The sequence below is a fragment of the Salmo trutta genome, chromosome 13 (assembly GCF_901001165.1).
Source record: "Salmo trutta chromosome 13, fSalTru1.1, whole genome shotgun sequence".
In the NCBI taxonomy this organism is placed as follows: Eukaryota; Metazoa; Chordata; class Actinopteri; order Salmoniformes; family Salmonidae; genus Salmo; species Salmo trutta.
In genome coordinates, this window is record NC_042969.1 from 57,935,148 (window position 1) to 57,950,367 (window position 15,220).

Here is a 15,220-nt window from a genome sequence, read left to right on the forward strand (position 1 = left end):
TTTATCCTCTCCTCGGTCGGGGATGTGCATTTGGACAGGAGAGTGTCCTCCGGACAGCGACGCGCCGCATTGCTACGCTCCTCTCCTACCTAGGACATACAACATCCGGCTCCGGTAGCTTATCTTGGACGGGATGGCCGGTGCTAAGTGCCTTCTGAAGACGCCGAGGTATGTGAACGGAGCGTGTTAATTAATAGGTTTACGGTGACTGTTGTGAGAGTTTAATCAAATTGCAGATTACCCTTCAATTGAATGGTCCCGTATTGACTGCAAATAAATGTTCGCCTATCTTACCTTTTTTATTTTCTTTCGTTCCAATGCAATTGGTTGCTTATGTGTAAATTGCAATACTGCAATAATATAGCCAAAATACGCCAACAATGTTTTGTGCAAATCCAGTATTTTTAGTACAGTAGCCTGTATCAGCACAGTTTGCACAAAGCAGTAGCCTAAACAAGTGCTGTGCTCAAGCTCTTGAGCAGTAGACTCAGAGGACCTTAGGAAAAATGAATAACTGAAACAGGAAAACATAAAATTGATAGTAATCTAGCCTATACATGTAATTATATTTTGCCAAAGATTATGCATTTCATCTGCCTACGTAGTCTGCGTAACAGTTGATTTTAATAGCCTATGCTACTCTTAAAATGTGTTATGGTTATTTGAATGATGAAAAAATGGTGTAAACATTGTGTCGTGCAGCTAACCAAAAATGCCCACTTTGCGTGTGCGGTGCCATGCATTTGGAGACACAGCCTAAGCATCTCGGTTCACTTCAATGCGCAATACAGAGTAGCCTAAAGACAAATGTCAATCAATGCATTAGCCTAATACTTCATGCATTCATTTTATCGGTTTGCCAGGGGCAGACTGGGTCAAGAAATGCCTTAGCATTTTATCCACGCCAGCCCACATCACTGAGCATGCAGCCAACTCACCCCCCTTCTCTGGTGTGTCACTGTGTTCTTCTTGTTCTCTGTCTGTCGGTCTGTCTGTCGGCTTAAGCCATAATACATATATGACGGGCACTAATTTACAATATAGCCTAAGTCATTAGCTTGGCTTTTAAAACGTAGGCTATATTGTAAATTAGTGCCTGTCATATGTGTTCCCCTGAATCAACACCTAACCAAATTGTTAATTACTAGGTGCCCTGTAAAACGTCATTCATAGTCAGGGCTCTTAAAATTTAAAAAAATAACTGGTAGGACTGGTGCTCCCAACTTTAAAAAGTTAGGAGCACAACATAAAATGTAGGAGCACCAGAAAATACGAGTTTTAACAGCGATTCAGATATAGCCTATATGAAATCTAACATTTGGTACATCACCTCGGGCATTTGCAGTTTACCACGAACTGAACCTGCTTATCTGCGTATATCTTCATGATTATGTGTCGATATTACCGTATCGCCCACCTTGCCTCCACCGCCGTGACCGGGCTCATCTACAAACCGGAGGCAATGAGCCTATCATAATGATGAGACGTTATAGAGTGCGGCTTGTATCAGAAGATGAAATGTGTGTCGGCTTCAACATGGCTCGGATGAGACCCGAGCGCTCAGCAGCGCGCAAAATGTGCATACTGATTTTCAAACCGTCACGCTAACCATCTTCAAATGGAAAGGTCATTCTCAGGAATCAGTTAGCCTACGGAGCCGCGGGTGTGAGTGAAACTAAAGATTTAGCATATTCTGACTTCAATTGTCTCTATTTTGTGAGGATTCATTTCTGTTTTCTTTGTGTGTGGCATATAATAGCCATACAATTTATGGGTCAGATATGTGAAATGAGTTACAGCAGACACAAGGCTAGGCTGCATGTCCAGAAGAGCACGTTACCTTTGGGATCAGTTCCAGGTTTGCACCTGGTGAATGACAGAGTATCTTGGAATTGTGTGCTGAGCTCTTGCATTGACCATTGTAAATACATTACTGTGATGTAGAGGACAAATGCAATTGGTCCTGGGAGTGATTTCATACAGTACCAGTCAAATGTTTGGACACACCTACTCATTCAAGGTTTTTTTTACAATTTTTTTTTTTTACTATTTTCTACATTGTAGAATAATAGTGAAGGCATCAAAACTATGAAATAACACATATGTCATCATGTAGTAACCAAAAAAGTGTTAAGAAAATCAAAATATATTTTAGATTTGAGATTCTTCAAAGTAGCCTTCCTTTGCCTTGATGACAGCTTTGCACACTCTTGGTATTCTCTCAACCAGCTTCATGAGGTAGTCACCTGGGATGCATTTCAATTAACAGGTGTGCCTTGTTAAAAGTTAATTTGTGGAATTTCTCTCCTTCTTAATTAGCCAATTAATTGTGCTGTGACAAGGTAGGAGTGGTATACAGAAGACAGCTCTATTTGGTAAAAGACCAAGTTCATATTATATCAAGAACAGCTCAAATAAGCAAAGAGAAACAACAGTCCATCATTACTTTAAGACATGATGGTCAGTCAATTTGGAAAATGTCAAGAACTTGCAAAAACCATTAAGCACTATGATGAAACTGGCCCTCATGAGGACCGCCATAGGAAAGGAAGACCCAGAGTTACCTCTGCTGGAGAGGATAAGTCCATTAGAGTTACCAGCCTCAGATTGCAGCCCAAATAATAGCTTCACAGAGTTCAAGTATCAGACACATCTCAACATCAACTGTTCAGAGGAGACTGTGAATCAGGCCTTCGTGGTCGAATTGCTGCAAAGAAACCACTACTAAAGGACAGCAATAAGAAGAAGATATTGCTTGGGCCAAGAAACACGAGCAATGGACATTAGACCGGTGGAAATATGTCCTTTGGTCTGATGAGTCCAAATTTGAGATTTTTGGTTCCAACCGTCGCGTCTTTGTGAGATGCAGAGTAGGTGAACGGATGATCTCTGCATGTGTGGTTCCCACCGTGAAGCATGGAGGAGGAGGTGTGATGGTGTGGGGATGCTTTGCTGGTGACACTGTCAGTGATTTATTTAGAATTCAAGGCACACATAACCAGCATGGCTACCACAGCATTCTGTAGCGATATGCCATCCCATCTGGTTTGCGCTTAGTGGGACTATCATTTGTTTTTCAACAGGACAATGACCTAAAACACACCTCCAGGCTGTATAAGGGCTATTTGACCAAGGAGAGTGATGGAATGCTGCATCAGTTGACCTGGCCTCCACAATCACTTGACCTCAACTCAATTGAGATGGTTTGGAATGAGTTGGACTGCATAATGAAGGAAAAGCAGCCAACAAGTGCTCAGCATATGTGGGAACTCCTTCTAGACTGTCAGAAAAGCATTCCTCATGAAGCTGGTTGAGAGAATGTCAAGAGTGTGCAAAGTTGTCATCAAGGCAAAGGGTGGCTACTTTGAAGAATTGAAAATCTAAAATATATTTTGAATTGTTTAACACTTTTTTGGTTACTACATGATTCCATGTGTTATTTCATAGTTTGATGTCTTCACTATTATTCTACAATGTAGAAAATAGTAAAAATAAAGAAAAACCCTTGAATGAGTAGATTTGTCAAAACTTTTGACCGGTACTGTACATGATGCCATGTGTGAAAATGGCCATCCAGTGTTTTTGTTGGTCACCACTGAACTAACTGTGCTGGCACTCAACAGTGTCTGTTGCCTTGGTATAGCTGTGTTATAACAATATTACAATTTTGTATAATAATCATTTGACACTATTTCATAGAGGTTCAGTTATACAGATTGAGCATAACACTTTTGGCCCCTGGGTTGCACAGCAACTTCCCCTCAAAGGAAGGGACTTACTTACCTTGGGGAAGATACAATGTAGGCACACATAAGAAGGTTAATCCCTTAATTAAACAAGTTCCAAAATTAAATACTTTAAATTTACCATGAAAGTAATGATCACAGAGCCAGCTGGCTCTCTGGTCTTCATGTCCCTCCCTCCTTTTTTATGTGCCAGTTTTATCCTAATTAATACAAACTTCTGATAAAAAATCTGCCGCTTTTTTTCTCCAAGTTAACTTTAAGATTACAGATCACATATATTTATTCACAGAAAAACAATTAATCACAGATTAACAATTTATTTAATCCATTCAATTCTATATTGGTTGTAAACATACCCACGATCACCATAGATTGTCTGAAGCACCTCAAGACAAATGTTATGGCTGAGTTTGCCCTTGTTTTTGGTAGAAGTTCAGAGTTGTTGTGTTACTCTCATGCAACTCTATAATGGCTGGTGCTGTACAGCAGTGGGCATGTCAGGGAGCATGTTGCCAGGCCAGGGTGTTCACCCATAGGCTAATAGGTTCTCTAAAGCCCATACAGAGCCCTGGAGCATTGGGCTGTGTTCAGTGGGTCCTGACACAGACACACTTTGTTCTCCTGCAGTAACTTCCAGTCATCAGCCATGTTCGAGGGCTCTGAGTCGGGAGATGCCGAAGGAGTCAGCACAGAGAGCACCCTGGGATCCTCCGTCACCGCCTGCAAGAAGGTAAATACAGGGGGACGGTGTGTGTAGGTGTGTATGTTCGTAAATATTTGTGTGTGTGTGTGTGTGTGTGTGTGTGTGTGTCCCCCTCTCCCTGGTGAGGGAGAGTTTGTTCCATTGCAACAGACAGTAATGATGGAGGGCCTGGAGTTTGATTTATCATGTCACTGTGTCAGGGAGACAATGAGTGAAATGGCACATAACACTGGTCTCAGGGGAGATGACAGCCTCTTCAGTTCTGCTCCCCCTCCTTTCTCTAGAATAAGCAGCATTGTCAGTCAAAATTGCTTTTTGTTCAGTTACTTCATTAGTAGACGGGTCGTCAAGTTAAATGACTTCCATTGAGACTCGCCACTCTGTCCCTAACATACAAAAATAATACTATGTGTAGTATTTGTAATGTAAGTCTCTGCACAATGACACAAAACTGTATGGCTCCCAAGTGTATATTTATAAAGACAACATTTTAACCCTAACTGTAGGTCAGGTCGCCTGTCTTGACAAAGACATGAAAATAAAAAATATTGTCTTAATAAGATATATGTGGAAGAATAATATTATTACAAAGTCTTCATTTTTTTGCTGGTAATATTTACTATGATATCAAGCACCTGCTCAAGCACCTGTATAGAGCTATGTTATGTTCATTGGTGCACATCGTAGAAAAACTAAAGCATTTATTATTGGACAAGTTGAAATAGCACCTCCCTGTTTTGGGCCTAATGAACACTACCCTGCCCTCACTCCAAGCTCTGCCAAATTGTGTGATGTCATGACCATGAGGCCACCTGAGTGTGAGTCACCTCTACCTGGCCATGGCCCAGAGCAGATGGACGACACCGGGGCGAGACAGGACAGGGGGCATGATGGCGTCAGCCTACAAATACACAATGGAAATGATTATATTCGCTATTGTTTTGTAGCCCCTACCCATCCACATCCCTCTGGCCAAACGCTAAGCCCACTAGCGTTTCTTTTCCCAGATTTGTTTTCCTCCCTGCTTTCAGGGGGGTTGGGCTAAATGCGGAAGACACATTTCAGTTGAATGCATTCAGTTGTGCAACTGACTAGGTATCACCTTTCCGTTCTTATAGAATTCGAACACATTCAGACTGTTCTGATTAGTCACAGAAACCGATGGGCTGGGCCAGAGCCAGCCTAAAGTCATTGGCTTTGATACTCTGATTGGTTAGAGATGATTCAATCGCTGATGAATTAGGATGGCAGTTTCAGACTAAATGTATGTGAAAGGTCACATATCAAAGTTATAGATTATGATTAGAATATCCTCTTCTATCTCCCGAGGGATTCCAGCACCATTTACCCAATTTGAAAATAATCAATAACTTTTAAGATGGCAAAGGAACTCTTGACTCTTGAGTGTCATTGAAAGTCACAGGTCAACAGGACTTGACACTTAACCTATAGGGTCCATTGAAACAGCCCGCGGGGGAAGAGTAAAAACACAGTAAATATGTGGAGAGTAAATAGGCTAACTGACAGGCTATTGATCCCTCTTACAGAGCAAGGTCCCACAGAGCACCTCCTGAACAAAGAGATCTGTAGAGATCTTTATAGCCAGAGGGTAAACACTAAGATTATCGGCTGAAGGTGAATGGGGGACTCGTGTGTGTGTGTGTGTGTGTGTGTGTGTGTGTGTGTGTGTGTGTGTGTGTGTGTGTGTGCGCCTGTGTGCTTGAGAGAGAGTGTGTGTGTATATTTGTATGTACTTTCCCATATTATACATTCTGAGAAAGAGTTCAGTCATGTGTCTGTGTGTAAGACTGTGTGTTATCTGGGTCTTCCAGGTGCTGTGCAGTAGCAGTGTGCTGGACTCGTCAGACTACTGGCTGAGGAATGAGAAGGCTCTGTGCAGGCTGGGCCTCCTGGAGGATGACGCTGAGGGGAGAAGCAATACGGTGAGTAGTGTGTGTGTGTGTGCCCTGTGTGTACAGTTTTTTATGCAAAACAGGCTACCCGGCACATCAGGATGATTTTAAAATCTTATTGAATTCTTTAATTTGTAACTATCTGACTGCCATCAAATCTATTGCAATTTATAGCACTTTGTAGCACATTAATTCTCCCTTGGGGCTGGTGTTCTTACTAGAAAACAAAGGTTTCACTCCGGTCTGTCCTTTCCCTCAGTCTCATTCCGAGCTCTGGATCGATTAAAAAGCTTTTTAATCTTCCCATTCTGTGTGGAAATGACAGTGACGTTTTTACACAATGTGTCCAGATCCCATAAATCCCTGGTGTGTTTTATGAGAGCAGGAAGAGATGCCAGCCATCTCCCTGTAGCATCGCCTCTCTCTCTCTCTGTGTGTGTGTGTGTGTGTGTGTGTGTGTGTGTGTGTGTGTGTGTGTGCGCGCGAGTGTGTGTCACCTCTCTCCTCGGTGACAAATTGTTCAGCCTCTCAATTCGCAATTCAGCTCTTCCCGGGTAACACAACTAATCATTCAAATTTAAAAGTAGTGTGTGTGTGTGTGTGTGTGAGAGAGTTTGTGTGTGTGTGTGCGCTTGGGGGTGTGCTTGTGTGTTTGTTGATTCCCCTCACACCCTCTTCTGTTAACCAGGATTATCACAGTCATAGGCCTGTGGCCATATCAGCTTAGTTAATTACAGACCCTGGGCCAGGAGTAAACAGTGTTAGTGAGTGTTTGGAATGCAGATTTAATAAGCTTGATGGGATATGGTTTTTGTTTACTCCGGGTTTCAGTTGGGGAGCGGGGGAAGGGTTGGTTTATTAGTGTATTCATTTGGTTTGTTTATGGAATCATCTAATACGATCACTTTTATCAATGTGATTGACACCATGTGATTGTCATTGATTACACACTCAGCGGCAGCAGAAGTATTTAAATTAAGGTCAGAGGTCGTGTTGAGGATAGGATCAAGTTTATTGTCCCTGAAGGGAAATTGTCTTGGACACAAAGTGCTAAGTTGATGACATTGATATGTCATCCTGGGTTTTTCAGTTTCACAAAGTGTGATATCTTTATTGTCCATGTCACATCCTGACCAGTATTAGGGATTATTTGTAATTGTAGTTTGGTCAGGACGTGGCAGAGGGTATTTTGTTTATGTGGTTCGGGGTGGTGGTTTATTTAGTAGGGTGTTTGGTTAGTTAGTTCCGGGTTTTGGGGTTATGTTCTGTGTTAGTATTTCTATGTTCTTTCTGTTAGTTGTATATCTATGTCTAGTTAATTGGGGTTGGACTCTCAATTGGAGGCAGGTGTTTTCTAGTTGCCTCTGATTGAGAGTCCTATATATGGGTATGTGTTTAGTTTAGTGTTTGTGGGAGATTGTTTCTTGTTTTGGTGTGTGTGTGTGTGTGTGTGTGTGTGTGTGTGTGTGTGTGTGTGTGTGTGTGTGTGTGTGTGTGTGTGTGTGTGTGTGTGTGTGTGTGTGTGTGTGTGTGTGCGCGCGCGCTTGACAAGACTGTCTAGTTCGTTTGTGTTTTTGTATACGTGTTTATTTTGTTTTTTCCTTCTTTGTCCATAATAAAGAAGATGAGTATACACTTCCCTGCTGCGTTTTGGTCCTCTCCTTACGACAACCGTGACAGTCCATTCATTTCATTCGATGAAGACAATATGGCCACACCACCTGGTTGAGGATGTGACAATTACAGTGCTGTATATTCCTGAATAGGGACAGGAATGTGTGTGTGGAAGGCTCCGGAAGGAAAAGGGACTATGCACTCAGGAGCTCAAAGTGATAAGATAAAAGCTTGTAAGTTCTCTCTTGTCACTCCTCACCTTTGATCACTCTCTCATGTTTTAATGCATGGAGTGAACAGAAATGAAGATAGCTGAGATAGTCACAGTGAATTCCATCAAATCCCTGAACACATTGACAGAGGGTAAGCAATTTGGAACCAAAGTCTTCTGCGCCTTCAGTTCTGCTCTGCTAGTTACAGTGTAGTTACAGAGTTATGTTCCGGATCCTGTTCTAAACACTTGTAGAGATGAGATCTATATCATTGTTCATCTCAGACCCCAGAACCAAATACTGCATTCACTAATAATCTGTCACGAGAGTTTATCACTATTATTTACCTCGTCCTATTCCATCAACACCAAAAGTATTACCAGTTTCACTCTCTCTCTCTCTCTCTACACACTACCACACACACACACACACACACACACACACACACACACACACACACACACACACACACACACACACACACACACACACACACACACACACACACACACCCCTCTTGTTGTTTTGAAACTCACAGCTCTCAGAGTCATCCATTCATCTTTAGGTTTAACACTTCAGAGGGAGGGAGCATACACGTCAGCTATGTGTCCCATACAGGCATCATTAAGGAAGTCCCATACAGGCACCAGTGAGGAAGAATAGACTAAACATGCCATCTGCAGCCGAGGAACTGACTTACTGCAGGATGACACCTGGGTTGTGTTCGTTAGGCACCAAATGGAAGAAAACAGACTGAAACAGGAAAGAACGACCTGAACTTGCTTATTTTCCTTTGCCATTGCAAAATGTTTTGCTACGGTGTGCCATAAAATATGACCCAAAGTGTCCTCACTGCTGTTTCTGCTGCCAGGTTCTATGATTAAACATCATGTTAATGTCTTTATTCTACTCTCTAAGGGCTCTGAAAGCTGCATCTATGTAGATAATTGAACGGTATCCAATGAGATGGGGAGGTGAAAAATACTGAATGTAAGCTGTATCTCACGGCTGATGGCTAGGACGGCGTTAGTTACGGTGATGAGATTAGATATTCCCAATTCGTATCATTCCTCACTGCTCTAATTGCCTGCTTGGTCCCACAGCAACTGTGTGCCTGCCTGCCTGCCTGCCTGCCTGCCTGCCTGCCTGCTTGTGTGCCTGGGTCTAGGATTGGGTATGACTGGCAATGGGACATCATCACTAGTTAGTTAGATTATATAATATTATTCCAGAGTTGGAGGCAAAGGCTGAATGGAGAGCTGAACAGGTGTAGACACTATACACATTAGTGCTGTAAATATTCAATGAGCTCCATAACCCTAATCTCCCGGGACCTAAAATCTTGCGTAATTTTGTCAGCTAGGTCATTTTCTTTGGTTTACGTGGAATCTGTTCACGAGAGACTATCACAACCCAGACCAGCATACAGACAGTGCATATGAATAATGGAAGTGCATGTAATGCCTCCTGGCTGGCGCTATTGCTTGGAGGTCAGGGTCAGAAGCCACAGTAGGATACCAAGGATGTGTTCCAAACAGCACCGTATTCCCTATTTAGTGCACTACTGTAGTGCATGATATAGGGAACAGGGTACCATTTGAGAGACAACCAGAGACAGAGCATTCAAGTGGCTCACAGTCACAACATGGCCTGGCTGTGGCGGGCTTACATAACAACCACAGGGGAACACACAGCAGACACAGGAAGAATGACTGAGTGTGCTGAGATGAGAGCAATGGGGCGTAGAGAGAACGAGAGCGACAGAGGTTAGAGTTGAAAAGAAGGGTGGAAAGGAGGGTGAGATTGAGTGAGGGGAAGAGGATTTGTTGTTGAGGGGAGAGCTTAGGGTGGGTGGAGGATGATGTGGATGTGCGCGTGCATGTGTATTGCACTACATAGCCTGTGAATATTTGTAATCTTTATCGAAAATGAGTGAGTGTATTAAGGAGTTTCTGCACCTGTGTTTGTGTGACCAAGCATGTGTGTGTATTGCAATATATTGTATTATTGTCACGTCCTGACCCTAGTAAGATGTCATTTTCTATAGTAGAGTAGGGCAGGGCGTGACAGGGGGTGTTTTTGGTTGTTTTATGTTTTCTATTTCTATGTTTAAGTTCTAGTTTGTCTATTTTTATGTTGGGATTGTTTGGGGTTGATCTCTAATTGGAGGCAGCTGATCCTCATTGCCTCTGATTAGAGATCATATTTAAGTAGGGGTTTTTCTCTTCCTGTTTGTGGGTTATTATCTTTTGAGTAGTGTGTTTTCCTCTCTGTGTCACGGTTTGTTGTTTTTGTATATTCAAGTATTTAAGTGTATTGCATTCAGTTTCACGTTTAATAAATATGTGGAACTACGAACACCCTGCATTTTGGTCCGCTCCTTCGAACAGCCGTGACAGAATAACCCACCACCAAAGGACCAAGCAGCGTGGAATGGAGCAGCAGGAGAAATGGACTTGGGAGGAAATTGTGGACGGGGAAGGACCCTGGGGTCAGGCTGGGGAGTATCGACGCCCGAAGGAGGAAATCGAAGCAGCAAAAAAGGAGCGACGATACTACGAGGCTCGATATGCACCGAGAGACAAGGCTGAGAGGCAGCCCCAAAATAATTTTGTTGGGGGGCACACGGGAAGTTTGGCAGAGTCAGGGTGGAGACCTGAGCCAACTCCCCGTGCTTATCGTGGGGAGCGAGTGACAGGGCAAGCACCGTATTATGTGGTGATGCGCACTGTGTCGTCAGGGCGCATTCACAGGCCGGTGCGATCTGTGCCCGTGCCCTGCATTAGTCGAGCTAGGTTGAGCATCCAGCCAGAACGGGTTCTACGCTCGAGATCTCCAGTGCGCCTCCACGGCCCAGTATATCCTGTTCCTGCTTCCCGCACTCGCCCTGTGGTGCGTGTTACCATTCTGGCGCCACCTAGGCCAGTCCCACGCATCAGACCTCCAGTGCACATGCCCAGTCCGGAGTGTCCTGTTCCTGCTCCCCGCACTCGCCCTGAGGTGCGTGTTACCAGTCTGGCGCCACCCATGCCAGTACCACGCATGGCGACGGTTCCCCTTTCAGAGTTTCCGGCAATAGTTCCCCGTCCAGAGCTTCCGGCAATAGTTCCCCGTCCAGAGCTTCCGGCGACAGTTCCCCGTCCAGAGCTTCAGGCGACAGTTCCCCGTCCGGAACCTACTGAGATGGCCCACAGTCGAGAACCTATTGAGACGGCCCACAGTCGGGAACCTACTGAGACAGCCCACAGTCGGGAACCTACTGAGACGGCCCACAGTCGGGAACCTACTGAGGCGGCCCACAGTCGGGAACCTACTGAGACGGCCCACAGTCGGGAACCTACTGAGACGGCCCACAGTCGGGAACCTACTGAGACGGCCCACAGTCGGGAACCTACTGAGACGGCCCACAGTCGGGAACCCACTGAGACGGCCCACAGTCGGGAACCTACTGAGACGGCCCACAGTCGGGAACCTACTGAGACGGCCCACAGTCGGGAACCTACTGAGACGGCCCACAGTCGGGAACCCACTGAGACGGCCCCCAGTCGGGGACCCACTGAGACGGCCCCCAGTCGGGGACCCACTGAGACGGCCCACAGTCGGGAACCCACTGAGACGGCCCACAGTCGGGAACCTATTGAGAAGGATCGCAACCCAGAGCCTTCAGCGGTGGTCTGCAACCCAGAGCCTTCAGCGGCGGCCTGCAACTCAGTGTCTTCAGCGGCGGCCTTTAGCCCAGAGTCTTCAGCGGCGGTTGGCGGTCCGAAGCCTCCGGCGATGATCCATGGTCTGGTTCCTCCGGACATACAGAAGTGGGGGGATCAGCGGGCGATGGGGGTACTACGCCCGGAACCAGAGCCGCCGCCATAGACATTAGTCACCCACCCTACCCTCCCTTTGTGTTTTGTGGTTGTTTTGTTGTTGTTTTTTTGTTTGTTTGCATTCGGAGTCTGCACCTTTGGGGGGGGGGGGGGTAGTGTCACGTCCTGACCCTCGTAAGATGTCATTTTCTATATTAGAGTAGGGCAGGGCGTGACAAGGGGTGTTTTGGGTTGTTCTATGTTTTCTATTTCTATGTTTAAGTTCTCGTTTGTCTATTTCTATGTTGGGATTGTTTGGGGTTGATCTCTAATTGGAGGCAGCTGATCCTCATTGCCTCTGATTAGAGATCATATTTAAGTAGGGGTTTTTCTCTTCCTGTTTGTGGGTTATTATCTTTTGAGTAGTGTGTTTTCCTCTCTGCGTCTCGGTTTGTTGTTTTTGTGTATTTAAGTGTATTGCATTCAGTTTCACGTTTAATAAATATGTGGAACTACGAACACGCTGCATTTTGGTCCGCTCCTTCGAACAGCCGTGACAATTATAGCCTGTGAATGTTTGTAATCTTTATTGAAAATGAGTGAGATTCTTTAAACCTCTTTGGGCTAGGGGGCAGCATTTTCACGGATGAAAAGCGTGCCCAAAGTAAACTGCCTGCTACTCAGGCCCAAAAGCGAGGATATGCATATAATTGGTAGATTTGGATAGAAAACACTCTAAAGTTTCTAAAACTTAAAATAAGGTCTGTGAGTATAACAGAACTTATTTGGCAGGTGAAACTCAGAGGACAAACCATCCAGGAATTTTTTGGGGGTTCGCTGGGTTTTCAATTGGGTTTCTATGGGGAACTATATTTATGAGGCACCTGGTTGCAGTTCCTATGGCTTCCACTAGATGTCAACAGTCTAGAAATTGGTTGATGTTTTTTTTTAGAAATGAGCTGTACTTTCTAAGTGTCAAGCCAAGTGGACTCTATTGTTGCGCGCAACCTGGAGCTCGCTCCACGTTGATTTTATCCGCTATTGAACACAGTATATTCCGTCTTAAATTTTATTGATTATTTACGTTTTAGGATACCTAAGGTTGGATTAGGAAAGTTGTTTGAAATGTTTAGGCCAAGTTTACAGGTAACTTATTAGATAATTTGTAGTCATGTTGGGCGAGTTGGAACCGGTGTATTTCTGACTCAAACTCGCCAAATAAATTGACATTTTGGGGATATAAACAAGGAATTTATCGAACAAAAGGACCATTTGTGATGTTTCTGGGACATTTTGGAGTGCCAACAGAAGATCTTCAAAGGTAAGGCATGAATTATATCGTTACTTCGGACTTTCGTGTCGCACCTGCCTGGTTGAAATATTATTTTCATGTGTTTGTATGATGGGGCGCTGTCCTCAGATAATCGCATGGTTTGCTTTCGCCGTAAAGCCTTTTTGAAATCTGACACGGCGGCTGGATTAACAAGAAATTAAGCTTTATTTTGGTGTATTGCACTTGTGATTTTATGAAAGTTAAATATTTCTAATCATTTAATTTGAATTTCGCGCTCTGCAATTTCACCTGATGTTGTTGAAAGTTAGCCGTAACATGTTTTAAGGAATTTCTGCGCCTGTGCTTCTGTGACCAAGCATGTGTGTGTGTTTTGCATTATATTACTTTATAGCCTGTGAATGTTTGTAATCTTTATGGAAAATGAGTCAGAGCGTCTTAACAAGTCTCTACATTTATGGGCGTGTTTGTGTGTGTTCCTGTCTTGACTATTTGTGTAACCAGTCCTGTAACCATTCAACCTCCAGCCCCCAGTCCAGGGCTTTAACTACACATACACACCTGACTTCTGCCCTGCCCAAGGAACAGCAACACATCTGACCCACTTTTTTCATAGCTATAGTTCTCCATTAAAAACAGTGACATCACTGCTGTCATAGCACCGTGGTCATTAAGCACTGTGACGATTGTCCTATATCTTCTGTCACATAAGCTAGGGTCTTTCCTAATTATGTATGTCCAGACATTGATTAACACCTGTTTATTATGAGAAGCATTTTATCGACTGTAATTGATGTGGGGATATTTATCATGTGGAATATATTCCCTGAACGTGTTTGTATACCTTTTTCATACCCTTTATTAAAGTTGATTGTCAATTAGGTGATTTAAAGAGTTGTTGATGCATTCTGGATAATGGGTATTTCTACAAGAAGCATGTCATTGCTTTGTTTGTGAGACAAGACAGACAGGTAACAGGTTGAGATGCTGCTGGATTTTCTTTGGTTAGAGCTGTTTTGGATTTGGAAGTTTATTAGGCCCACCTTTAGTTCATCGTCCTGTTTATTTTTGTTTGTAAATATTTGTACCGTTTTTGCCAGTTTATCTTCACGTTTACTAATTAAAGTTCACTCTAGGCAAGAAAAGTCAAGTTTTGCTGTTGCCTCCTCACTGTTAAAATCCTACTGCATGGTCAAACAGACAAAAACAGTCAAAAAAAATGTCTGTTGCTAAATGTTTTGCTACAGTGTTTTCTAATGAATATGACCCATCTCACCAGCATGTTAACTGAGGAGAGAGTTTGTTTTTTATTTTATTTGTTTTACTCCAAACTCATAACTGTCCACCACTGTTTTCCTCATGGCTACTCGCTGCAAAAACCTCTTGATTAGTTTCGCGTTTGAGTCATCCAGCTGTCCCAGCTGTCCCTGATTGGTTATGGTATTTAGAGTAGACTCACCCTGAGGTTGTGATTGGTTGCTGGGCTGGGTTGAGCTGGAGCACAGCTGTAGATTTGCCCGCTTGTTGGGTGCCCGGTGAACCGCGAGACCCTGGGTCACACCCAGCGCTGTCCTCCAGCCGCCAGGCACCCATCCAAAGTATGCCACCTCAGCAGGGGCACAACACGAGAGGAAACGGGCACATAGCTAAATTATGAGCCAAAATCGCAGCATTTATCATTAGGGCCGGGATCAAATAAAATCGTATTTGTCACATGCGCCGAATACAACAGATGTAGACCTTACCATGAAATGCTTACTTACAAGTCCTTTAACCAACAATTCAGTTAAGAAAATATTCACTAAATAAACTAAAATAACAATAAGGAGGCTATATACAGGGTTGCTACCGAGTCATTGTGCGGGAGTACAGGTTAGTCGAGGATGATACCAGTATCACGATATTTGTTAGTATCGTGGCAAGGAAACTGAACAAGAAGCA

At 43.8% G+C, this 15,220-nt stretch overlaps 1 protein-coding gene across 3 annotated transcripts in view; it reads left to right on the forward strand.

The window, feature by feature from the left end:
- The window catches only part of LOC115206163 (A-kinase anchor protein SPHKAP), a 44,897-nt gene that overhangs the window by 130 nt on the left and 29,547 nt on the right, over positions 1–15,220 (forward strand). For all 3 annotated transcript variants that reach the window (XM_029772813.1, XM_029772814.1, XM_029772815.1), the window contains exons 1-3: positions 1–168; positions 4,374–4,476; positions 6,282–6,392. The exon at positions 1–168 is cut by the window's left edge and continues 130 nt beyond it. In XM_029772813.1, the coding sequence (XP_029628673.1) occupies positions 134–168; positions 4,374–4,476; positions 6,282–6,392 (249 nt within the window). In that variant the 5' untranslated portion in view covers positions 1–133. The remainder of the gene's footprint in view (positions 169–4,373; positions 4,477–6,281; positions 6,393–15,220) is intronic.